The sequence below is a fragment of the Cryptosporidium ryanae genome (assembly GCF_009792415.1).
Source record: "Cryptosporidium ryanae isolate 45019 chromosome Unknown contig_67, whole genome shotgun sequence".
Classification (NCBI taxonomy): Eukaryota; Apicomplexa; class Conoidasida; order Eucoccidiorida; family Cryptosporidiidae; genus Cryptosporidium; species Cryptosporidium ryanae.
The window spans coordinates 19,458-45,513 of record NW_027125508.1 but is presented as its reverse complement, the minus strand read 5'-3'; the positions used below and the strand labels follow the sequence as shown (position 1 = coordinate 45,513).

Sequence of the window (26,056 nt, the reverse complement as noted above, 5' to 3'; positions counted from 1 at the left end):
AATTTAAGGGTGGAAAAAATGTATAACAAATAATCTATTAATCTAAAACATGAAAAATAAGAACGATAGTTTAAATACATATAAATCACAAAAAAAAATGCTAGTCTAATAAAACTTTAGTTTGCCTCACTCTTTCTCTTTTCCCTTGAAATCGACGTGTAATTCACACTTTACTTTGAATAAGTTTTTCTTTCTCAGTTGTGAGTGATAAACTGTTGACATTAGTACCACCTTCTTTGGCTTCACTATTGATTTGTGGAATATCTATGTCTCCTACTGAAGCAGCAGAACATCTAGTTAGCCTTCTAATTTGTTCCTTTTCTTCTTTACTCGAATTATTTCCAACTGTTCCCCTTGTGATGCCATAAATGAGAGAACCCGACAGTGTAAGAATGACAGATGTAACTGATTTAATTGATGCAGGGTCTTTGTAGATAAACCAACCTCCTGCAATTTGGATACCTGACTTTGTAAAACCAATAACAGAAAACGTAGATGGTTCCGTCAAACCAATAACCATAAATGTAAACTTATTAACACCAGCAGCGAAGGCGGTAGTTAAGAAGAATGTTATCCAACAGCTTAAAAATAAGTTCGATGATAAATCAAAACATGGGGAAAACCTGATTAAATTTTCAAGCTCCTTCGAAACAATTATGTAAATAACAAGGAAAATCGATGAAAGTTCTTGGTTTCTAACAAGAACTTCAGATGTATCATTGCTAGTTTTTGGTAATGCAACACCAATGCACGTGTTGAATAAAGACTGGAAAATAGAGGATAAACATCCAGCAATGAGTGCCAATGGAGAGAGAGTGGATGTGTCCAAAGAACCAACAGCAACTCCAGAGATAATAAGAAAACAAGAAAGGATTGTAGACAATGGAAGCTTGACCTTGAGTAAGATATATTGAAAAATAACGTTCCAAATGAGGGTTGTTGATTTAGCTACTGAATAGGTTGATAACTTTGCCATAGATAAGCACGCATTATTTAAAACGATCGTTGATGAGAAACAGAATGAGGCAGGCCATATATGTTTGTATCTCATCCACAATCTATTAAATATGGAGCTGTTATTTGCAACAATCTCCTTTTCTGGTTTCTTTTTTTGTGAATCTTCTGTTTCCCCAATTCCAAATAATGTTGTTATGTAAACCAAAGATCTAACAAAAACAATACCAATCATTTGTTGTACTAGAGGAATAAAACCATGACAAACTCCTACATTACTTAATAACCATTTGTTTGTGTATACACAACCAACAGAAGATATAAGATAAATAGTGACAGCCACAACAACTGTTGCAAATCTTGGGAGGCCCAAAAATGAGATCTCTGTATTTTCTGTGAAACCCATATCTAAAACAAATACAATATATTCACTTACTCTAAAATTTCCGCTCCTCAAATCACAAATGTAATCTCGATTACATGAATTTCGAGCAATCAATTAAATAACAAGAATCGTACTAGTTATTGTGAGCTTCATTTTTAGTACTGGCGCCCTTGGTAATCTAAGCATTCCACATCATCTATAAAAGCCGATGCGATAGGCGCGCCTCAGGTATCGAGCCATGGCGGCTCAACAACTACCATACCACCACGAAATGGTGTACAGGAGGGAGAAAACAAGGAATGAGAGCGAGATTAAAACAAAAGCGATTGAAAGGAACGTAGAAACTTAAGTAGAAAAGATTCACATTATTAGTTTAGGGCAGTATTCCCTGTTATTTGTGGAATATTGTGCATACATAAGGGCTGTTCGAAATTCAGAATAAAAAGAAATTTACTTGTCTAAATTTTGTTATTTCCGCTCCCTGTAGGCAAACCCTCTTCTATGTCATCCTTGAGTGGAATTGCTTCTGGGTTACTTTGGAGTGAGCTAACTTCTTGTTTACCTCTAACTGTAGATGGATTTCTTCTTAGCACGTCGTCTTGGCCATTTTCAAAGACGTCTGATGCCGTTCCAATGGATTGTCTCGCCACCTCTCTGAACTTCTCCTCTACAGCTTTCATTTCAGTTGGAGACATTGATGGTTTCGAACCGAAGTGGTTGAATGCAGTGTATGATGCAGAACCACAGAATGTGAGACAAACAGCAAATATAGTTTGTGCGGGCAGGCTCTCTCCCAAGTAAAAGATTCCACCTAATGTCTGAAGTGCTTGTTTAACTAAACCACAAACATTGAAGGTTGCAGGGGTTGTAAGACCGATAACTATGTATGTACTTTGGTTAACACCAATTGCAAGCAACGCGGATATTGTAATAAGCCCCCAAAGGAACATCATACGTTGTAAATTACCGAAGTCAAAACAACCAGAATTTTTAAATGCTGGAATGGCTTCACCAGTGCCAAACATTGGAATAAAGAAGAATAAAATTGACCACATCTGTACATACTTAAGTAATCCTGCCGAATCGTTATCTATTTTTGGCAAAGCCCACTTTAGAGTGATGTTATAGCAGCTTTGCGAGAAGGAGGAGATACAACCATATATAAGTGAAACCATAACTAGAGATTTTGGATCAAATGCACCAACAAGAACACCAGAAATGATTATACAACAAGAAATAAATGATGTAAATTTAACCTTAATTCCCAAAATTAGATATTGGAGGCAAAGAGACCATAATAACGTTGTTGATTTAGCCATTGCATATGTTGATACTTTTCCATGTGTCAAACAAATATTATTGAATGAAATATTAAATGAGAAAAAGAATGCGACTGGAATGGCATATAACACCTTCTTCCAGGAACAAGTTTTGGGTGACACTGACTCACTACTATTATCAACGGCTTTAATTGCTGATTTGGTGAATAACATTTTTAATAACCCAAAAATACTCATTATTGACATACCAATAAGCTGCTGTGCACAAGAAACAAATACTGGGAACCTAATTTGCTTTTTAAAAACATTGTTATTGAAATAGACAGAGGAGATTGAAGCCACTATAAATGAACATATTGCCAAAACAGTTGCTACACTATTTGGAAGAAATGATATAAATCTCTCTGAGTTCTTACCTGCTTCCCCTGTAGAGGGGAGACCTCCCTTTTTGTTCTTTGAGTGAGCCATTTATTTCTCTTCTGTTAATATTTTGAGTTTTTTCTTTATACAACCCTTCTTTTAATCAGCCACTCTCCTTTATAATATATATGGCTCGCGATCTAAATATTATATTTAGATCTACAGGCGCCTTGGGACCGCATGCGAGCAGAAGACTAAAGGCTAAAAAATTATTTTTGAATAAGTGGAGATTGGGTTGAATGAAAAAAAAGCTGCATAAAATCTAAATAATTAGATTAACTCTCTTTTAGGTAGAGTCTCATTTTTGTCGTTGAATTTGTTTCATATAAACAGTAATTCGAAGTTAAAAATAAGTTAAGAGGCGGGAATATATAAGTGTTAAAGGGGATTTCTACGATTGAAGCTGTTTAATTTTTATCTTGTTTTTTCTTAATAATTTCATTTCTTAATATAATATACTCTTCTTTAGCTGCGTATCCTGAAATTATCTGCATGAACCACATTAAACTTATGAATAAAAAAAGAGTAACTATGGATATTGTGCTGGCAATTCCGATGCATTTTGATTTAGCCCAGCATGTGCTTCCCTGTATCATTTAAGTGGTTAAAATTGCGAATAAAGACAGTGATTTAGTTTATGAATAATTCTTAATTTTTTTCCTAGTTATGTATAATTGAACTTACATAGACAAAACATTCACAATTACTGTGCGAAGTACCTGTGTTCAAATTATTATTCCTTTGGTCAATTTTAGCGAAGCTGCTGTAAGTATTAGATGTTGATTTCAAATAGTTCTGCTTATTTATGGAAGGATTGATTTTTTCGTCAATTCCAATATCAGAACCAAGAACATTTTGATTTTTCGATACTTTTGTAGTAATATTGGCTGCCTGCTCATCAATGAGTATTTCATTCATGTTGCTTTCCCATATTCCATAATTATTTAAGACTTTCTTTTCGTTTGAAAACTGAATTTCTATGAGGTATTTATAAGGTTGAATGTTTGTTTGTATGATGTTTTAATTAAGTATTAAATTATTCAAATATTTGTACTTTTCCTTTGATTGTATACCAACTAGTTAATGAATGCTGATTTATAGATCATTAACTACAGCAAAACAAAACATTTACATCAAAGAAAAAAAAGAGAAACTTACTGATTAAAATAATTAATTCAAGTAAATTGAATATTAAATTTTTTTTCATTTTATATTTACCACATCTCCAGTATTACCTTTCACTTAAAATAACTTTCCTGCATAAATCTAAAAATAGTGCGCCGATAGGTAAACAAAAAATTTGTTTGAGACTAAAAGCGTAAAAATGCTAATTAATCAAATTAATGAATGAAAAAGTAGTTAAATATGATTTGAAATAATATAATAAAACAAAGTTTATACCTATTTTGAAAACATTTTTCTACAAATCCAAGTTATCCTCCCTTTTAGTGCAGAAAGTACAACATATTTACTTTGAACATTATCAGAGTATTCGTCAAACAGCACCTCTGATGATAATATTACGTGGGTACATGTCCTAACCTTAAAGTTAACTATATTATCTGCAGTAGACAAATCATGATTATATCTAAGATTCGTTACTTTGTCAAATCCCAGTTCATGATTATTCTTTTTTTTGCCTCTTGATGCCGCTAACCATTCATTTAGGGATTTTTCTCTAACCATTGCATTAATTAAGGCAATACAAGTGGGAAAGTCCAAGGGGGTTCCTTGTATGTGTTTAATTGCTTTATTTATATAATTAAATAGAATAATTACTCGTAGATAATTGTCTATTTCACCTTTTATTACCCCGGAAGAAATAATATGTTTGTACTCTCTAATAACGTTCCAAACCGTTTCCTCACTTCCGTTGTTTGGGTATATCAGTGAATATTGAGTTCTTGAATTGAGAAACTCTCTGATTTGTTCAGTTCCTTCTCTTTTTTTCAATAGTCTTGAACAAATTCTTGCTCTGAAGCACAAATTTATTCTGGAGGCTTTTGCTACTCTTCTTCTCTTGCTTATTGATGACCAACTTAGGTCTTCATTGGATTTGCTTGTTATTTTGCTTATATTGCTAAGGTTTTTAAAGCCATTCTTGCAACGAGAAATAAAACTTATGGGATTTTTCCAACTTCCACTAAGTATTAATGACAATACCGTAATCTCTTCTTTACTTACTGAATCAAAACCATTTTTCATCTCGTCTAATGCTGATCTATATAAGCAATATCCTTTCACAATTCCATCTATTGGAAACAACATATCATTTACTATGTATTTTAGGTATTCGTCCAGAGAACTCATTCTATTTTCAGTTGATGGTTCGGTCATATAAATACTCATTTCATCCTGAATCAAGGACTCCTCAGTAGAATCCAGGCTATCACCATCATATTCGTACTGTATCTCCAAATTTCTTTTGCTGTACCCGTGAGCGCTCCAGATGAATAGAGAAAATACAAATACAGTAAATGTCAAGGGCAAACGTAATCTTAAAGCGTACACATTTTTGAAGTATCTCATTATATTTGAAATCAAATAAAATGGAAAAGTAAAATTCTATTTTAAAGTGTGAGATAAAGTTATTAAATTGTTACCTAAATTCAAATTTTCTGTTGTCAAAATTTACACGTTTAACACCTATGATACACACGTAGATTTATACAAATAATTAGAAATAAAAAAAATAGCAGAATCAAGAGTGAAACTGAATGAGCGATAGCTTTTAAACAATATATTCAAAAATGTAATCTTCTCTCACTCTTATTTCTATTTTAGAATTTTCCACTCTTTTGGGAGTAATCACTCACCTAGGTAATTTTTCCAAGATGTAAACTTTTTATATTTCTAAAAAAAGCGATGCCGCCATTTCCATGTTTGTATTAGTTAATGGATAGTTGAAATAAGTTCTGGCCATAACTAAAAATATTTAATTAAAAAGAAGCGCCTACTATATGAAATTTCTTCATTACTCTAATAGTCGTTACAAGACTTTGGGATATTTTTTTTACGAGAACTATATACTTCTCATTAATTGGAAGTTATTAAATTGTAGGTGAACTTTTAAGCTGTGCTTGTCATTAAAAATGGCAGAGGGAGATAGTTTTATATTTGCCAGTAAGGCGTTTGCAACTATGACAGCAGGATGTCTTGGTTCTGGTGTTGTTTTTTTGACATATGGTATGAAGATGGCAGGACTTTTTGTAGGTATTTCTACACTGATTATTTGTGCATTTGTATCTATAGTAACACATTCTATATATGTTGTTGGTTCATTAGAATTGGGAGCAGTTGACCTTTCTACTTTATTAATGAGAGCTTCTTCGTACAGAAAAATTAGTGAATTTTTATCAAGGAGAAAAAGTTCAGATAACAGGGAAGATTTAGAAAAATTGAATAATTCGCAGAATGTAATTCTAACAAGAGATGAAATAGAAGAAATGAGACAAAATATGAAATTTCACTTTAAGTCTATTTCTATTATTTGTTTCTTATCTATGGCATACGCTGTCCCAGTTTACTTCATATTACTTCGTTCATTCACAGAAGATTTGATTACTCACGCAATGTTCACATTCCCAGAAATAAAAATACTTGGATATCTCAAAGACCATTATATTCTTTCAACAATTTATTTTTTAATGGTATTGCCATTCGCATCTAGATCTAAAATCACTGAATTGGATTTTTTGGGTTGGTTTTCAGTAGGATCATTCTTTACACTGGCTTCTGTTATTGTAATAAGAACAACTTTAATGCCATATACAGGACCAATGCCACCTGTGACTGATGTTGTTCACTTTTGGCCAAGTCATGGAGCACTATCTGCATTCAAGATGTTTACATTCGGTACATATGCATTCTTGTGTCACTGTCTTGTTGTTCCTGCAGTACTGAATGTAAATAATTGCTCAGCAAAGAGATGTATTGCAGTTATTTCTTCATCATTTGCATTTTTGTGTGCTTTTTCATTGGCCCTGACTGTATCTGCCTACTCATATTATGGTGAGGCGGTCAAAGAAAATATTACTCTTAATTTTTCTCCATGTGATATTTTTATGGGATTTTCTAGGATCTTGAGTTGCATTTCACTTTGTGTCATTATCCCGTTATTTTCAGTCTCGATTTGCAACTTTATCATCCACGATATCGGTCTTATTAATTACATGGCTGATCTTGCAGTTGAGGATGTTTTTCAAACAATCTTTCGGGACATGGATGAGGAGAATGGTCACTTCGTATTGGGAGTAAGAGACAGCGTAAATAAAGACAATGTCCTTGCTGAGTTGAAGACAATAATGAAAGGTAGAAAGGCAAGAGCAATAGAAACAGATGCCGAAGTTAGCAAAGAGAGATTGAAAAATAATTCAGGAATCGATAGATCTAGATCTGAAAAGTTAGAGTCCAAAAGATTCTTGATCTCTGTGGTTTTATTATTAACATGCATATTCCTGTCACATGTTGCAAAAACTTGTACACAATATGTTGAGTTATTCTGTGGATACATTGATGCATTTACTGCATCAATCTACCCATTATTCGTTTACAACATTATTTGGAAAAAAGGCAAATATCCTTCTTTCAACTTTGCTATTATTTTGGGTTGCTGTATTTCAGCAGTTGGACCAATTTTATCTTCTCTCGTAACTACTTATGAACTGTTTGTTCCAGAGTTCTAAATAGAAAGAATAAAAATTAATCAACTCCAATTTAAATAGAATAATTGAATTTAAAGATCTTGTTATCTATCTACCTTTTATTTCACACACATTATCCGTTTCTTCAGATATTTGTCCATCCTTACTATCGTATTCTCTGAAAATTTCTTCATAATTGGCTACTTTCAGCTCCTTAGCAATTATCGGTATTAATTCATTAGGTTCTGTTCTGGTACCTCTAAATGCAATTACTTCTCCCTTTTTATTAAGTAAAAATCTCGAAAAGTTCCATTTTATTGGAAGTAATAAGTTTTTAGCAGAGTCATAGAGATCTGGAGTTTCCCTTTTTAACTTTTGAACAAATTCAAGTGCGTCATTCCCATTAACCTTGCATATTTCCATTATTGGAAATTTTACTTTGTAGGAATCCGTGAATCTTCTAATATCCTCAGGATTACTATATTCCTGGCCCATAAATTCCCTTGAGGGTAAGCCTATAATCTCAAATCCAAGTGGATTAAAAACGTTGTACATCCTTACCATTTGTTTATAATAAGGCTTAGAATACCCACATTTAGAAGCAACATTAGTCACAAGTACAACCTTTCCACGCAACTGTTCTATGGGAAATGGAACACCTTCCAATGTTTTTAAAGTGTAAGAGTACACAGAAACAGCTGATAGATCTTTGCTAACGCTAGTTTGAGGTAAAAAGTTACCCATTTTTTAATACAAATATTTTTTGAATTTTTAAATGTATTTTAAATAACAAATAATGTAGCGGTAAACTACGTTTGTGCGGAATTGAGATTTAAACATTACTAAGTGGGTTAAGCCGATTTAATTTTTTTGTCTTATCACAAAAGTTAATATAGAAATAACTTATAATAAGAAGATTAAGTTATTCCTATTTGTTGGTAACTTTTTATCTTACATGTATTTTATCAAGGTTTATGATATAAAAAAACGAATCAATATAGTTAATTTCGTTAATTTAATTTAACAGTTCTTTATATTGTAATAAGTTAAATGCAGGAGGATCAATCTTTTGAAGAGTTCAGGGGTGGTAAGTAAATTTTGAAATATTAATTTTTTCTGGAAGATGTTAATGAATTTAACAATTAAAATAATCAGCTGTTAGGTCGGAACTGGAAAAGAAAGGTGTTTTAGACGAAATTAGAGCCAAACTAATGGCAGAAATCCTTTATTCTATGACCGAGGTAAGATTTTCACAATTGAGCGTTGATTTTTTTAATTTATATTTTGTTCAGAATGAGAATTGTTCCAGTAAAAATGAGATGTCTGAAGAGAACGTTATCCTCAATTCACTTATTATCGAATACTTATCTTTCAATGGATTCAAAAACAGTGAGTTAGTGTTTTTGAAGGAATCAGGAATGGAATTGGAAGAAGACGAAAATGGGAAAAAAAAATTATTAAACCGGGATCAACTAATAAAGATACTAAGAATTGAAGAAAAAAGTCAATTACCTATTTTACACTCATTAATAAAATGATGAATAGAAAATTAATTAACTCTGTTGATCGCTGCTTTCAGCTTCTGGTGAATTTGATTCTAACCCAAAATAAATATAGATTTCATCCTTAGGTATTATGTCAGTTTGCCTATTTAGTAAGAGTTTTTCAGAGGCGACAGCTCTATATAGATAATCACCGATTATCGGAGTAATAGGGGAAACAAAATTTTTGAATGCTTCAACTATTTCCTTTGGTTGATTAATGGACGTAAGGTCCATAACTTGATTTGGGCAGTTACCTTGGTTAATTGTTGAAGGTCCAATTTGATAATCTGATTTTTGGTTGTTTAGGAACAATGTAATTCCAAATACTAAATTAACAAAGTTGTTTAATAATTTGATAAAAGGATGTGTACCAATAACTCTTAAATTACCTCCATTTACGTCTTGAATATAAGATTTAAGGAGAGGGATGAAATATGAAGGTTTCAATTCAAGTTCCAATTCATATGACTCATGTTGCTTATAACATCTTCTACTTTCTACTTGGACTACATATGTTGTGTCCATGACAAAATTAGAAACCTCTAATGTTTCTCTTTCTCTTCTTCTCTCTAATATGCACGAATTCTCTATCGGGCCATGAATTGAGCTCAGTATTTCGGCATAATTTTCCTTATGTTCGAGATTCACAGCTATTCTAAAGTCTCTTAAGGAAGTACCATTACTGATATTGTGTTTATTTTCAAAATCCAAATTATGGCATGGGGAATGAAAGTCAAAAATTGCAACCTTTTCCTTCCAAATAGAGTCTATAGGCTTGTCTTTCTCAGTTTTTGGAGCTAAATAACTCAGTCTAACGGCAGATCTATCATCGCGAACATCTTTATTCGGATTGTTTACATAGTAGTCATTTGTATTTCTTTTTTTGATTATAAAGGGGATTTTTGATTCATCAAAATTTTTCTTTAATTCATTCATAACTGAATTCATTTGCCATTTCTCGACTCCAGGAATAAATCTGTACTGGAATTCCTTTTCACTTGGTTGTAGTAAAGTCATTCCTTCACAAGGAAAAACTGCCCTTTCTTTTGTAAACTCATTTATGATTACCCCTATACGTCCTTCAATCTAAAGAAAACAAAAGGAATAAGTATTCACTAATAATTAAATAATTAAATTACAACATTACCTCTAAATCAACATTCCCATCTTGCTCCAGTAGCTCGGGAGATGCTTCAACAATATCTACAATAGATTGAGCGATTAATTCAATTTCAGGACTGCATCCAGTTGAAAATGATCCATCCTAAAACCATGTAAGTTAAAATATATACAAAACAGCTTTTATTTACAACCTACCAATAATTCGAATTCATCGTAATTCATTTTAATGTCTAGTTAACGCAATGAAAAGTTCATACTCACTAAAATGTGGCGCCACAATCATTTACAACTGTTTATGGTATATATGATAAATTATTAACATGCAGAGCCACATTTTTGAGGATTAAAATGTGTTCTGTAAAATCAGACTAAAATAAAATGAGATATAATATATTTAAATAAATAATTATTAAGATTTACATTTATGAAATTCCTAAGAATTGTTTTTAGTAACTTTTTTGGTAAGTTTAACACCATAGTCATTTTATACATAGTGGTATTGATAAATATTCTTTGTTGCAGTTTTGATAAGTTTAATATTAAGTTTTTTTGCACACGGAAGAGTGTACAGACAGAGAGATAAAGTTAAACAAGCAAATTGTCCAAATGGTTGGGTTTCAAATAAAGAAAATACGAGATGTTTTAAGTTATTAGCATTTGAGAAACCAAAAACATTTTCTCATGGTTTTAGGTCATGCAATGAACTTGAGAGTACAGAAATATTAACGTTTGGAGAAAATGGAGTTATTGAGAAAGATAGATATCCTGTTACATTGGCTACAGTCTACAAGAAAACAGACGATGAGGCAATAAAAAAAGTATTAGAGATAAATTCAAAAAACACAAAAACAAATGGCTGTTTTGTAGGATTGCGAAAATATGCGTTTTTTAAATATCCACCAGGCTGGTACTGGGTAGATAGTAATCAACAGCTCACAATAAGGGAATCTAATATTGAGTGGACATCAAATTATAATGCGAACTGGCTGGTTAAACTTAAATTCCCATTTGAGAAGTGTGGGTTCTATGACAATGGTGGTCTTGGAAAAAGGCCATGTTGGCTTATTGATTCAGAGCTTTCTTGTGCTGTCTGTGCTACTGTTGCTTATGATTCTGGTGGTTTAAATCCAAATAAATACTTTGAACTTATTAAGCAAACCGACGATATAATAAGTAAAGAACCAAAATTAGATTCCCAAATTTATAGTAATTTAAATTGCTCTGACCCTCTAGCAGGTACTTCTTCTATTATCTTGTGTCAAAATGTTTCAAGTATTCTTAATTCAACCTGGAATAATTATTATAATTCTTTGATGTATCCAGAATCACTTATTAGTTGGAAGGGGAATGAAGAAAAACAAATAATTATGGCTAAGGATTTGAGCAATAATCCAAATTATAGCAAGAAAAAGACATTTGTTTGGGATCAAGATTTTGATTTTAACCCTGCTTTATCTGATGAATTAAAATTAGAAAGTTCGAGTATCCAACCGAAATTTTATAATATTGAATATGACCATATAGATGACTCAGAGAGAGACAATTTAAACGAGCTGCTTGTTTCTAATAAAGATGCAAGTTATATTGAAGACATTTTTTTTCCCGTCACAAAGTCCATTCCAGATACTTCCATTCAGGAAAACAATCATGGAATAAAGTCCTTTAACGGAATTAAATCTATTTCAAACTTCAAAGATGAATTATCTTATGAAAAAACAGAAGAAAATGGCAAAAATGACTTACAATCAGCTAATATTAAAACATCACCTTCATTAGAACCATTATATTCAATGAGAACATTTGCCTCAAATACTGCAACTTCTACCACTACTACTGCCATTACCACAAACAAAATAAATTATATGGAGACAATGCAGGACTTTAACAGTAAAAATATGTTAAATGCGGATTCTAGTGAACAGTTGCATTCAATAGGTTTATTCGAAACAAAAAACAGAGTCTCAACAGATAATGTTAGAACAAATAATTTTGTTAAGTATAATAATATTAACACTCAAAGATCTGATATTTCAAAGTCTGTAATTAACGATGGAAAAGACAATGATAGCTCGCTACTTGGGTTTGGAGCAGGTGAATCTGTGAAGCAACTAGAGAGTAACTTAGAAAATGAAATAGAAACGGAGACAAATAAAAATGAGTTGAAAAAAAAAGCAGAAATATCAACAGAGATGAGTTCATATAAAAACAAAAGCAGTAAAAATTGGCTGCTTGTATTTATGATAATTATTGGAATTATTCTGTTTTTATTGCTGTTACTTTGTATCATATTCTCTGTGACAAGGAAAAGGGGGGAAAATGTGAATTTAGAAAACAATAATGTTTTTTTAAAAAGTGAAAGAGGATCCGAGTTACAATTGACATCAATACAACCAATTTTTGGTAAAAAGAATTCAAAATTATTACCTCTTAATAATCAAGAATTGAATCAAGAAACTAATTTAACAAAATCAGAAAGAGGTGTTTTGTCAATTGAGGATACGGGTTTCTCTCCGGAATACATGAACGCCTCCAACTCTATGGAAGAAAGTAAATCTGCTCCTTATTTTATAGCACATTCTCAGGCAAATACTCTTCAGTTACACTCTGAAAATGGTATAACTGTAAATTATGACACAAGAATACACGTAAACAGGAGCAACTTTATAAAAAGTCCAAAGTATCACGAATTCTATTATTCAGAAGCGAATAAGAGAAGCGAATAGTTTATATATTGTAAGTGCTTCTCCTTCGAACACTAAATAGTTATTTGTTAAACCAACGTATATACTTACAAGAAAATTGTCATAATATATAATAATGTTTATTTTTAAGTACTTATCCATGTTCTGGTTTTTTTTCTAACTTTTAGAATATTTTTTAGAATCATTGCATAATTATATACTGTTAATTTTATTAGGTAACGGCAGCATTTTTTCATAAAACAGATTTTTTCTTTAAATCACAATTTAGATAAATTAGTTACGAGATAAAAACGACAAAAGAACATAAATATTGTCTTCAATTTTAAATTATGAAATCTATGTGTGAATTAGTTCTAATATTGTCGCCCCACAGCTGCAAAAATAACCATAAAACTTGCATGTAGAGGAAGAGGCGGGAAACTAAATATAACAATCATTTTTAATTATTTTGTTTTTAACAAAATTTAAATAAAATATAAACATATTCGGAATAAGAAGGGGTATATACATAAGAAAAAAGGTATCAGTAATGATAGAAAAACAGATTAAAGACTAGTAATGAAGCGAGCAGCGTCTCGTGTATCTAGATTTATAGCAAAATGGGCAACGACATTTATAGGTAAATATTTAGAGAATGTTTCGGAGGATAACTTTGAACTAGGTCTAAATTCAGGAAAATTGCAACTTAAAAATGTTAAAATAAGAGAAGGTTTAATTGAACAGCTAAAGCTGCCTGTAAAAGTGGCACATGGATTTATCGAAACAATCAATATATCAATACCTTATAGTAATATTTTAAGACCAGGGAGTAATTCTCCATTAGTCATAGAAATAGATGATTTAAGTTTATCGGCTAAATTTATTGGTGAGGATGAGTTTGACACGAGCAAGATCGAAAATTTTTTGATAATGGAAAGATTGAGGCTAATTGAACATTGGAATATTCGTTTCATTACAGAGTTGGCAGAAGATGAATATTTTACTTTGAAGGGAAAAAACAACCTGAATGGAAACAAACCATTTTTAAGCAGGATAGTTTCGGTATTAATTCAGGATGTAAGACTAAAATTTAGAAGAATACATATAGTTATGGAGGACATTGTGAATAGAGACTCTTATTGTGGATTAGTATTGAACTCATTGGAGGTTTGTTCAATTCCGAATCTAGAACAAGTGCTTGTAAATGAGAAAAATTCAGAAACAAATTCATCAAGTAAGAATGAGCCAAGTCCAGGTCTTATTAATTACTATGAGAGACAATTAGACTTGGTTAAAGAGTTGTTTGATTCAAGAGCTGAATGTTCAAACTCTAAAATGTTTGAACCATTCTTTCAAAAAGATGATTCAAATGATTTCTCATATAGACTACTTGATTTAAATGGATTTTCTATTTATTCAGGTATTAAGAAAACTAAAGAAGGATCTGAGAATAACAAAACAGAAGAACAAAATCCCGTAATTCATCCTTTTTGCTGTAAATTGTTACTGAGACAGAGAAAGGATTTGTTTGGGACATCCAAAAAACCAATATATACAATTTATGGGGTATTGGAAGAAATATATATTACATTATCTGAACAAATAGTGACTCAATGTGGTAATTTTTTAAAACATATTCAGGTATTTAATAAATATATTGAAGTAGGAAAACAGTCTTTAGAGAGAAAATTCTTATATAGACCAAATGTACCCGTTCATAATAATGCAAAACTTTGGTGGAAGTACGCTGTTGGTTGCATAATAAGGAGAAGAAAAGAGAGCATCAGTGGTAGTATTATGGCAGTTAATAATTTGAGCTCTCCAAATTTATTTATACGTTTACAGGAAGAATTTATAGAAGCTAAGATACTGATGTACTGCAGAGAATATACACAAAAATTTCATGAATATTTTGAAAATAATATGAAAAGTACTTCTGTGAATTCTCTTTTTGACGGAGGATTATTTAATGATTTACTGTTGGATTTTTCGAGACAAAATTCAGAGTATTACTTAACAAGAGTACCTTTTTCGAGATTTGTATCGCTACATACATCATTAGTACATCAATGGGTAGGTAAGAGATTAAAGATACATTTGTATAGGAGGAAATCAGATCAAAATGAAACGTTAACCAGTGGAATTACAGCAGGAAATTGGATTCAATGGCTTTTTAATTTCCATAGAATTTCCTCTCCTGTTAACAATGAAGATGAGACATTTTATGACGCGAATGAAGAGAACGATCAATTGTTATTTTATAGTAACTCTTCTTTACCTTCAAATGAAAAAATAGAGCAGAATAATCTAAACGAATCAGTTGAATTTGATGATTCTTATTTTTTCTCAAAAGGGATGGATAATGATGGCAATACTGAATTAGAAGATGATATTAGGTTTTATGACTGTAATTCTGATGATTTTGAAGATTATGAATTATATGACTCAAGGATAAACGAATGCGAAAATAATATTCAAAGAATGAACATGAATTATTCAATTAATAATGATTTGTCATTAACAATGAAATTATTTGGAATAAATTCAGATGTTCCATTCATTATTTTTAGAGTATTGTTAAGAGAAACTAAATTAGAAGTAATAATAGGAGATGAAAGCAAGATTGAAAGATCTGTTCCTGAAATAACAAATCGAAGAAGCGTATTATTGGGAAAATTAAAAAATTTTGGACTTGAATATATTCAGTCCGATTCAAGACTTTCTATTTTATCTTTATTGGAGGAATTTATTCTTGATTATTCTAATTCTAGTAGTGAAATTTATCACTTGATATATGCAGATAATTCGAAGATTAACAATAATATGTGGTTTACTTTTTATTATATATCAAGGACTAGTTCAATATGTAGTATTCCTCAAAATTCATCAAGAAGGAGAAGTTCCCTTAGTCAAAGCTCGGATTTTTCAATAGATAAAACTATTTCCACAAAAATTGAGAACTCATTTCAGGATAATAAAACAATTATTAAAATTAATGTAGAAAAATGTTATGTGAATATTTATTCACACATAATTTCAATATTAGTAGGTTTTACAGATAAATATAAGTTTATCAGAAGTGATCCAAGTACAAAGAAAAAAATTAAAAAAGAGAATAAAAGTACGGAAAGCAATAATGGAGGAATGTTTTTAATGGATCCTTCGATTATGGATGTTGATATTCAAATAGAGACTCCAATATTGATATTCTGTCACAAGGACGATAACAAAGAGGTTATATATAGTGTAATTAGTTTCGGAAAAATTTCGATTTCAAATAATGAAAATTTTGCTATTAAAGAACTCATTGATGAGAGTGGATTAGAGTTACAAAGTTCAAAACAAGAAGCTAGTTTTGAGTATCAAAATGTTGGAAATAAAGCGAGTATAGTTTCTCCTTATTATAGATATGTGCTTTCTGAAAATGTAATTTATTGGTTCAAGTGCATTCATCAACAAAGTTACTTTGTAAGAATTGAGGAAATATATGTTTGTATATACAAGAATACTCGACCTAGTTTTTTTATTGAGGAGGAACATCTAGAGTTGAATTTCAAAGTAAATGATGATGAAATCAAGAGATACAAATTAAGTACGAGTGTTGATTCAGTGAATTCATATAGACTTTTCAGTATAGACTTTATTGATATAAAATTTAATTTGCTCTCATATAAAAAATACAATATGTTGGATGAGACCTGGATAAAATATATTAAGTTATTTGGTGTATTAACGCAATTAGATCCATTTTCAGCTGAGTTATTTGATGAGAAATCATTTATGAGTTTAGTATTATCCACTAATTCAGTTTATTTGGATTCAAAGTCATCAAAAATTGCTAATAATGAAGACTTTCAACTTGATAATAGCTTACAGAACATTTATTCTTCCATTCAAATAAATACAATTACATCAAACTTTAACCCTGTACTTTATCAGAGTTTATACAAAAATGTTGTGAAATGGGTACAAGATTCTAGATTAAATAAATATTTTGATTTAAATAATAATATTACAAAAGAAGCAGAATTTAAAATGTTTAAACTTGGACTAAATATTCAATTCTTTTGGTATATTCAATTAAATAATTTACTTTTTGATTTAATTTCTGAAAAAAAGTCAATTATAAGTTTAGGAACAAACAATATCCAAATTTTATATTTTACATATGACCATCATAAAAATCTAAATACATTTATTGGTGATTTATCACTTAATTATTTATTTAATCAAAAAACTGATAATATTACTCCGCTGTTATATTTAAGTAAATTTAGTAGCTTCATAAGTTTTCCAACGACTCAATTTCAGTTGATTACAAGAAAATCTAAGCAGGATTCATTATTTGAAAGTAAAGATTTTTTAATTAATATAAATTTTAATAAATACCATAATTATACAAGAACAAAATTCTATTCTGAACATATAATCTTATATTTAAGGCCATTGGTGATTTATGAAGTAGTAAATATAATTAATACTTTATTGCCAAAGACTACTTACACTGGTAGTAATAATTTAAATTCGATTATAGTTGATGATTGCAATAGCAATTCTAAATATTCATTTTTGGGGGATATCCGAAATTTTGAATTAGTAGCTTTTCAAAAGGACACGCAGTTTTTAAAAATAAAGCTTTCAAACACTATTTCAATGTATGACAAGGGTGAACAAAGGGAAATAGATATAGAGATTACCAGTCTAACATTATGCAATATTTATAATGAATTAGATACATGTTTTTTAAATTATGATTCAAATATTTCTAATGGAGATGAATCTGAATATATCCAAACATATTTAAAAATAAGAATAATTTCTCACGAAGCAAGACATTTATTGGAAGATATAGTTCGAAATAATATTAAAAATTTAATATCGACATCAGAGATGTTAATTGAAGCTCAAAATGTTTCATTAGTTCTTTTTTTGGATATATTTCTGCATAACATTTATTATTTTGGTAATGTGATTGACAATATTCAATTCTTGTTAAATTCATCTGAAGATATTAATAGAGGCGAAATAAGTATAATTTCAATGCCTTTAAGAAATATAATTATAAAAAAAGGTAAATTAATAATACCATGTGGAACATTGAAATCAAGTTTAAGGGATACAAAAGGAATTGTCTTAAATTTTGATTTATTAAATTTTAATAATAAATATTTGATTTATGATTCAGATGTATCTAGAATATACGTTCTTATGTTTAGATTGCTGAATATTGAATTGGAACATATGAACAATTTAAAAACTAAAAAGGGGTTATATAACTTTAACTGTATTCAAGGCAATAGACTAGTAATGGGATATATACCTGATTTAAATTTTCATATCAGAAGGTATCAAAGTGATGATGAAGCGTATGGATCTTTTGATATGAGTTGTTTTACCGAGTCAAAGTTTTGTAAAACATGGTTAAACTTGTCACCTGAAACACTATCGACACTAATAGAAGTATTTACAAATAATTTGCTTAAATATGATGATTATGTATTAGAATTGAATGATTTATCATGTGGTACCATATCTGATCAGAACTTCATTAATTATTCTAATAAAAAGTGTAATTTGAATGAGAAGATATATATAAAACAATTATTTGATTGCAAGTATATGGGAAAACGGTTACTTGAGCATCAAGGAAAAATCATAGAAAAAAAATTTTTTATTGATTATGATGACAAAGCACAGCCAAGTCACTCAATTAGTATTTTTCTTCCAAAAATTAAACTAAATTTGTTAAATGAATATAAATGCCATAATATTACAGAAAGAAGCATATTGTCAACAATGAATGTGGATAGCATTAATATTTTCTTTACTAAATTTATTCAGAAAAAAATATTCATGTTTAATTTATGTGTAATGGATTTTAAATTTGATGATAGAGATCAATTTTATTTCTCAATGCTAAAAAATTACGATAGTAGTTATAATAATTGTGAAGGCAGTAATTTTATAGAAACCACAAAAGCAAATACTGAAATACTTTTAAACGATCACTACTTCACAGTTTTTGATAAGGAATTGTACATAAAAAAATATTTTTATTATTGTACACAAAATGATTCAAATTTGATGAATTACGCTTTAGAAGTATCATATTACTATTCATTAGGAAATGAAAAAGAGGTTCTACTACAAAATAATGAACATAATGTGAATGTTTTAGAAAATAACGTAAATTATAGTAATTGGAAACTAAACATTAATTCTCCAAAGTTGAGAGTGGATAGTAGAATGGTAACGCTATCAAATATCTTTAAATGGTATTCATATTACAGGTCAATGAATAGTAAAGAAATAAAAACAAAATCTAAGGAAGATATTGCAATCGTTGAAAGGAATTCAATAGTTGACATAAATTTGAATATAAATGAATCCAATTTCACATTGTTTCATGATAATAACCTTATAAATATTAGTGGATCATATAAATTAAGTTATGTGACCAAAAATGGGTATTATTTAGGTGAAAATATCTCAAGACCAAGCAATGAAATAAATTGTAACATTAAAATAATGGATTCATATTTGAAGTTTAATATTAACGGATTTGAAGAACTTTCAATGTGGGAAGCTCTTGAACTAGAAATATTATATAATGTAGTTAGTGATATAAATATTGAAGGAAGATGTGCTAAATCAAAAAAAAGTACAAAAGTAATTATTAGACCAAATACGATATATATTTATTATCCTCATATTTATTGTATATATGAGATACTAGAACATTGTAAACACAATTTTAATTTGATTTTATGGACAGAAGATTCAGAAGGAAACAATATAATAAATAATGATAAAAATAAGGCATTATTATCATTTACTGATATTGAGTCAAGCATTAATATAATAATCGATAATTCAAGATTTATACTATTAAGTTCAATAGACTGCTATACAAACGTGCCTCTATCAATAATATCTATTCAATCAAATGATTTATTGGCAGTTTTTAAAGATATAAAATTAGAGAATCCACATTTTTTAGTAAGCAATGGTGATTTTAAATTTTGGGTATTGAATCCAAAACACGGTTATTACGAACCGATTATAGAAGAATGTAACTTTAATTTAAAATACGAAAAATGCTCACAAATAGACAATTATTCTCCAAAAGGGAAGAAATCAAGTAAAATAACTAAAAAATTGAATATAAACTTTCCAACGATATTAAGTATAAATTCATCACCAATACTATTGAAAACACTGTTGAAGCACTATAGTTACTGGAAAAATAATTCCGTCTTTCCGAATAACAACATGTTTAAAGAATTTAAGCCATTAAAAATAATAAACAAAACAGGATATGATGTGAAATTAATGTGTTATAATAATTTCGAGAGTTATAATAACAACTTAGATGATAGTTTTTCTGTTGTAATTTTGAACAATGAAGAAAAGTCGATTTGCAAATATAACCATTGTTTACAGTCAATGAACACATTTTTATTGGATATTTTAGTAGGAAAATCAGATAAAAAGAATAATAGTGACGAAGAATATGTGTATTGTTCAAGTAAAACTGGATTTAAAACAATGTTTAGAACAGGCAAAGTAATAAATATAGAAAAATGTGGTTTCTTTGCCTTTTCTATTAAATCAATAAATAATTGTAAATCAACATTTTTACTTCACGAAAATCCGTATTTATTTGTTGATGTTGAAAATGATATAAGTGATTTAGGAGTACAGAAAAAAGTAACTATTTCAAGTCCGATTGAATTATATAATGAATTGGATTTTGATTTGAATATTATAATATCTGAAAATGGTAACGATTCAAATCGAGTGGTTCATTTCAATGAAAATATAAGCATTCCAATTATCACTAATGGCATTGGGAATGACAATAATATTTACTATAGAGGTTTGAAAGCAAACAGTAAAATTGAAAAAAATATGAATTTTGATAGTAATGAATATGATATATTTCCACTATTCAATATTTTTAGTAATAAAGAGGACATTAGCATGAGTAATTCAAATAAATACATTGAGAAGAAGAAATATATTTATTACTCTAATTATTACGAGTGTAACATATACAAGGAAATCGGATTAACACATAGAGTTGGTTTTTATATTGTCATTGAAGGACGAAACTACACATATAAGAGTGTAACTTACTATAAATATCACGTTAAATTTAAACCATTACTGACATTAATTTCAACATTACCAATAAATGTATATTATAGAATCACAAATGTCGAATTTTCAGAAAGCTTTAATGATGAAACAAGAGATAATAAAAGTTTATTACCATCCCAAAAACAGGTATTACTGGATTTTGGAATTATTGATTATTTAAATACTAAGAGATTTTATGTTCCGTTAGATAAAAGAAATAATAGAATTGAAAATTTCAAATTCGAAATAGGACTATTGAGAGGAAATAACGAAAATGAAAATTTTATGGCATTTTGGTCTAGTGATATTAATTTATCTACAATGATAAGAACAGGATATTGGAAAAATAGAAATGTATTCATTGGTAATAATAAAGGCAATATCAATTTAAATTTGAATAACAATAGTGTTATAAACAGTAAGGATAATTTTATTCAAAATGATAGTTTTTTTTCAATTTACAATATTAACAGCATAGATAATAACTATCCGGATGGGGTCACGCTATCATGGTTAATACATTCATGTTATTGGTTTGATTATCTTGGATCAAAGATAATGTCTCCAAGGCAAATAATTTTACCTGATTTTTTACAATTCGATTCAAATTTTTGTTACTACTTTACAAACAGTAAATGGTTGGACTCTAACGAGAATGATTTTAAATATAATAATGATTTTCCATTGGAACACACAATATTTCCATTGATTAAAAAGAATAAGGTAATAAAAAGCAATATAATAATGTTAGTAATAAATAAAATTCAGTATTTCCTGGAACTCGGATCTTGTGTTGGTGATAATGTAACTAGTATAAATGAGAAGAGTATAAGAATACAAGTTGGACTTTTAGATATTAATTTTAATTTAATGAATAAGAAAAATAGATTAGAATTAAAACTAAGCAATAATATAAAGTTGGGATTAATAGTGAAACATATATTATTGTTTCCAAAATCCATAATATACAATAAGTCACCTCACCCTGTTGAAATTGAGGGTAACAAGAATTACACAATAAATTCTAACGCAGTATTACCAATTATTCCAAAATACTCGAATAATAATTGCAAAAGTGAGTTAACAGATGATAGTTCGCGTTTATTGAGCTTGAAAATAAAATCAAGAAAACATCCGTGTTTTTACTTAAACAAAAATAAATCGTGGAAGATTTTGTTAATGGATGAGGATGTTGGTGTTGGAGTTAACAGAAAATATTTATTGGTAACTTCAAATTATAGTGAAAAATTAAATTTTGAGTTGTTATTGATAACAGAAAAGGGTGTAAATGATATGAATAATGGGTTTTATGATTTAAATACGAATTCATTATATATTTACAATATGTCAGGAGGAGATTTATATATTTCACAAAGATCAAATAATACAGACGATCAATCAAGTATTCACAACAGGCATTTATACAATAGAAACACTAGAAGACAATACTTTCCCTCTAATACAGCTTTGGAATTTATATGGGAGAATAACTTTTATCCAAGAGAACTTTATATACATAATAATACTGGTACTCCAGATTTGACAAGCATTGACAGTGAATATCAAGATTCTCACATTAAAGGAATGAAAAGAAGGTACATAAATATATACAATGCGAATAAAAAAAGTGAAAAAAATACTAATTCTCAATTTGAGGTATATAATTTTGGTTTATTAGATAAAAAACACTGGATAATATATAGAATATGTAGAATAGGCAAAAGAAATAATTATGTATTGTGTTTATTGTCATACAATCATTTTATGGAATGGTACAATAATAAAGGACTTACGAAGAAGGCATTATCACTACTTCAATCATCAATAAGACCCTCTTTATATTCATCTTCGCAATTACTGTCGCCTAGTTCTGTGAGTAACAATAGAAAATCATACATTTGTGGCGGAATAACACCATCAACATCACTAAATAGATTCCCCATATACAATAGTATGTTCACATCTTCAGAAAACTATTTAGTAGATATTTATTCTTCAAAAATAATAATATCGGCAATTTGGGACAACAATATAAATAAGAATCCCGAAGAGTTATTCTTAATAGTACTAGATGCAATTTATTGTAAATACAACTTTTACACCTGCAAGAATTTACCACACGATGTACATATATCACTTGGTGATTTAAAAATAGATGTACAATACAGAGACACTATATATCCAGTATTATTTCAAAGACTACCATCAAGCTCTTCTAGAACTTTGAGCACACTAGAACGAAAGTTTTTGGATTCTAATGGGTCAGACTTTACATCAATTATTCCAAATAATTATAACAAGAATTTATTAAACAGTGGTGAATTATTGCTTCCAATATTTATTATATCATGTAATTTTAATTTTGACGATATAACATCCGGCAATTTAAACATAATAGACAACTTTGGCGACAATTATCATGAATATAAAAATGAGACAATCAAATTTGATAACATTAATTCTGGGTCAGAGAATTGCTTTATTGATAATTATTTATATGAAATTAAGGACTATATAAACGACAACGAGATGAGCCATTTTTTTAATGCTAATTTTAGTTTTAAAAATGAGAATTCCAACTTTAAAGGTACAAGGAGTAACTATTTTTATAACAACAGCATTCGCATCATTACTATAAACAATTTGACAACTAGGTTAATGGGAATAAATATATGTTTTGACACGCATTTTATTTACACACTAACTATGTTCATAAATCAAATTAAAGACATTTTTGATAATAAGGTTTACGATGGTGTTAATTTAAACATTGGAGATGAAAATTCAAGTGATGATTATGAAGATTACAATATTGTAGACAAAAAGGATGTTATTAAACAATTTTCAATCAAACATTCAATTACAGACCATGTATTTGTCAAAAACTTAAAAATATATCCTATGGTTATTCACTTAACATTTAATTTAAACATGTTAAAGTCATATTTCACTTCCTCCTCAATGGCAACATCTGCAGTTGCAAGCAATGGTTCACAAAACAACAATAATCACAATCACAACTTACTTAAGAATCTAAACATAACAAAAGTTCTTGAACAATTTGCTCACAATTTCGGTATGATATTTTCATCACTAATTCGTTCAATAACAACAATAGAGGATGCACCACTTTGGTTAAATCAATTCGAATTAATTAAAAGTGAGAACTTAACTAAAATAATAGAAAAGGTTAGAAAACATTATGAACACGAATTATACTGTCAATTGCATGTCATAGCAACATCTTTGGGTTCCGTTGGAAATCCAGTAAATTCATTCACAAATATAGGAGCAGGAATTGGAGATTTGTTTTATGAACCTATATATGCAGTTACATCTGGCAGAATTGATAACGCCAATAACGTTAATAACAGTAATATTGGTGGCAGTGTTGCTACTAGCAGTAGTTATATGAATCTAAGCAGTACAACAATGACAAACAATGCAGGAGTTAATACTTTCATTAATAACAGCGCTTCAAACAGTGCAAACAACATAAACGTAGTTAATGGGGTTAAAAAAGGCATAGAGTCGTTCATGAATCACTCTGTATTTGGTACTTTTCAAGCAATATCAAAAGTAGCAGGTACAGCCAGTCAAATAGCCGGTGCGTTAACCATGGACGAGAAATATATGGAAGAAAGAAGAAGATTCGTTCACGGTCAACAACCTAAGGATTTAATGGACGGTTTAACTATAGGGGCTCAGGCATTCGGCAAATCAGTTACAGATGGTCTTTCTAGTTTAGTTGGTGAGTTAGTTGATGGTGCAACAACGGGAAATCCGAATTCCCTTGCTCTTGGATTAACAAAAGGTTTAGTTGCTGCTGTTGTTAAACCAATAACTGGTGTACTGGACTTTACTCAAAAAGCTGCTCAAGGAATTCAAAAAGCCTCTGCTGTCGACAGAGTTGGAAATACTAACAGAACTCGTATTCCACGCGTATTTTACTCAAAGCATAACATTTTGGTTCCTTATTCACGCTATTATTCGTTTTTGTTTGGAATAATTAAAAATATTGAAAACAACGTTGAAGCTTCTGGTGATAATACCAAAATAAATAAGAACAACACTTGTAGATTCTTGAATGGCATATTATATATTTCAACTGTATTTGGTGATGAATCTAGAATAGCAATTGTTACGAATGAATCATTTATAATAGTGAAAAACAAGGGTAACAAAATAAGTCATGAGTCAGACAGTTACAATGACATTATAATTGATTATTACGTTAAATTAGAGAACATTCAGTATGTAGTTACAGGAACCTTAATTAAGACAGTATCACCATCTTATAATAACGGCATGAATGCGAGCATATATTCAGAAGTATTCGAGTCCCCCAGGTACAAAGGAAAATGTATTAGTAACCGTTATCTTAATAATCTTAATATTAACTCCTTTTCTGTTGAAGGTAAAGAGGAGAAAATAAAAATATGCAATTCAATATTCGATGAAAATAGCAGCAATGAATGCTTTAAATTAATTAAAGGTTATGGTCATACGCTGAAAATTGAAGATATGTACCCAAAGCCGTGTAACAAAATGGAGGTTCATACATTCAACGAAATGATTTCAAATAAAAAACTTATGTTTGAAATAATAATGCAGATGCAAAATCATAATGAAGTAGCTCCGTCTCAATCACAATCTACCATCACACTGTCAAATAATGATAAATTGCTCTTATCCCCAAGGAAAAACGGGCCAAAAAATAACAATTGTTCATCTAGTTCTTACAATTTAAACAGAGGAAACGAAATACCGAGCATAATTATAATTACTCATCCAAAGACACCGTTGCCTCATTACAAGTGGATTGAATGCAATCAGCGCTGTAATTTAGACAAATTAAAGAATATTCTTTGTTCTTTAATATAAA

At 29.6% G+C, this 26,056-nt stretch overlaps 9 protein-coding genes across 9 annotated transcripts; 3 read left to right on the top strand and 6 right to left on the bottom strand.

Moving 5' to 3' along the window:
- Positions 1 to 163: 163 nt before the first annotated feature.
- FG386_003134 (uncharacterized protein) lies at positions 164 to 1,360 on the bottom strand (the record flags this gene model as incomplete). Its single annotated transcript, XM_067342362.1, has 1 exon — positions 164 to 1,360. One exon carries the CDS (start codon positions 1,358 to 1,360, stop codon positions 164 to 166), a length of 1,197 nt encoding a protein of 398 aa, XP_067198508.1.
- A 437-nt stretch (positions 1,361 to 1,797) lies between these two features.
- Positions 1,798 to 3,087, bottom strand: FG386_003133 (fucose translocator; the record flags this gene model as incomplete). The annotated part of the gene is made up of 1 exon (XM_067342361.1): positions 1,798 to 3,087. One exon carries the CDS (start codon positions 3,085 to 3,087, stop codon positions 1,798 to 1,800), a length of 1,290 nt encoding a protein of 429 aa, XP_067198507.1.
- Positions 3,088 to 3,446: 359 nt separating this feature from the next.
- FG386_003132 (uncharacterized protein) lies at positions 3,447 to 4,246 on the bottom strand (the record flags this gene model as incomplete). Its single annotated transcript, XM_067342360.1, has 3 exons — positions 3,447 to 3,626; positions 3,724 to 4,016; positions 4,198 to 4,246. The coding sequence occupies 3 exons, from the start codon at positions 4,244 to 4,246 to the stop codon at positions 3,447 to 3,449; spliced, it is 522 nt and encodes a 173-aa protein (XP_067198506.1).
- A 194-nt stretch (positions 4,247 to 4,440) lies between these two features.
- Positions 4,441 to 5,568, bottom strand: FG386_003131 (uncharacterized protein; the record flags this gene model as incomplete). The annotated part of the gene is made up of 1 exon (XM_067342359.1): positions 4,441 to 5,568. One exon carries the CDS (start codon positions 5,566 to 5,568, stop codon positions 4,441 to 4,443), a length of 1,128 nt encoding a protein of 375 aa, XP_067198505.1.
- A 563-nt stretch (positions 5,569 to 6,131) lies between these two features.
- On the top strand, positions 6,132 to 7,724 carry FG386_003130 (uncharacterized protein; the record flags this gene model as incomplete). Its single annotated transcript, XM_067342358.1, has 1 exon — positions 6,132 to 7,724. The coding sequence occupies one exon, from the start codon at positions 6,132 to 6,134 to the stop codon at positions 7,722 to 7,724; it is 1,593 nt and encodes a 530-aa protein (XP_067198504.1).
- Positions 7,725 to 7,790: 66 nt separating this feature from the next.
- Positions 7,791 to 8,426, bottom strand: FG386_003191 (glutathione peroxidase; the record flags this gene model as incomplete). The annotated part of the gene is made up of 1 exon (XM_067342419.1): positions 7,791 to 8,426. One exon carries the CDS (start codon positions 8,424 to 8,426, stop codon positions 7,791 to 7,793), a length of 636 nt encoding a protein of 211 aa, XP_067198565.1.
- An 809-nt stretch (positions 8,427 to 9,235) lies between these two features.
- FG386_003190 (uncharacterized protein) lies at positions 9,236 to 10,243 on the bottom strand (the record flags this gene model as incomplete). The annotated part of the gene is made up of 1 exon (XM_067342418.1): positions 9,236 to 10,243. One exon carries the CDS (start codon positions 10,241 to 10,243, stop codon positions 9,236 to 9,238), a length of 1,008 nt encoding a protein of 335 aa, XP_067198564.1.
- A 529-nt stretch (positions 10,244 to 10,772) lies between these two features.
- Positions 10,773 to 13,071, top strand: FG386_003189 (C-type lectin-like domain containing protein; the record flags this gene model as incomplete). Its single annotated transcript, XM_067342417.1, has 2 exons — positions 10,773 to 10,809; positions 10,871 to 13,071. The coding sequence occupies 2 exons, from the start codon at positions 10,773 to 10,775 to the stop codon at positions 13,069 to 13,071; spliced, it is 2,238 nt and encodes a 745-aa protein (XP_067198563.1).
- Positions 13,072 to 13,608: 537 nt separating this feature from the next.
- On the top strand, positions 13,609 to 26,055 carry FG386_003184 (uncharacterized protein; the record flags this gene model as incomplete). Its single annotated transcript, XM_067342412.1, has 1 exon — positions 13,609 to 26,055. One exon carries the CDS (start codon positions 13,609 to 13,611, stop codon positions 26,053 to 26,055), a length of 12,447 nt encoding a protein of 4,148 aa, XP_067198558.1.
- Between the last annotated feature and the right edge of the window lies 1 nt (position 26,056).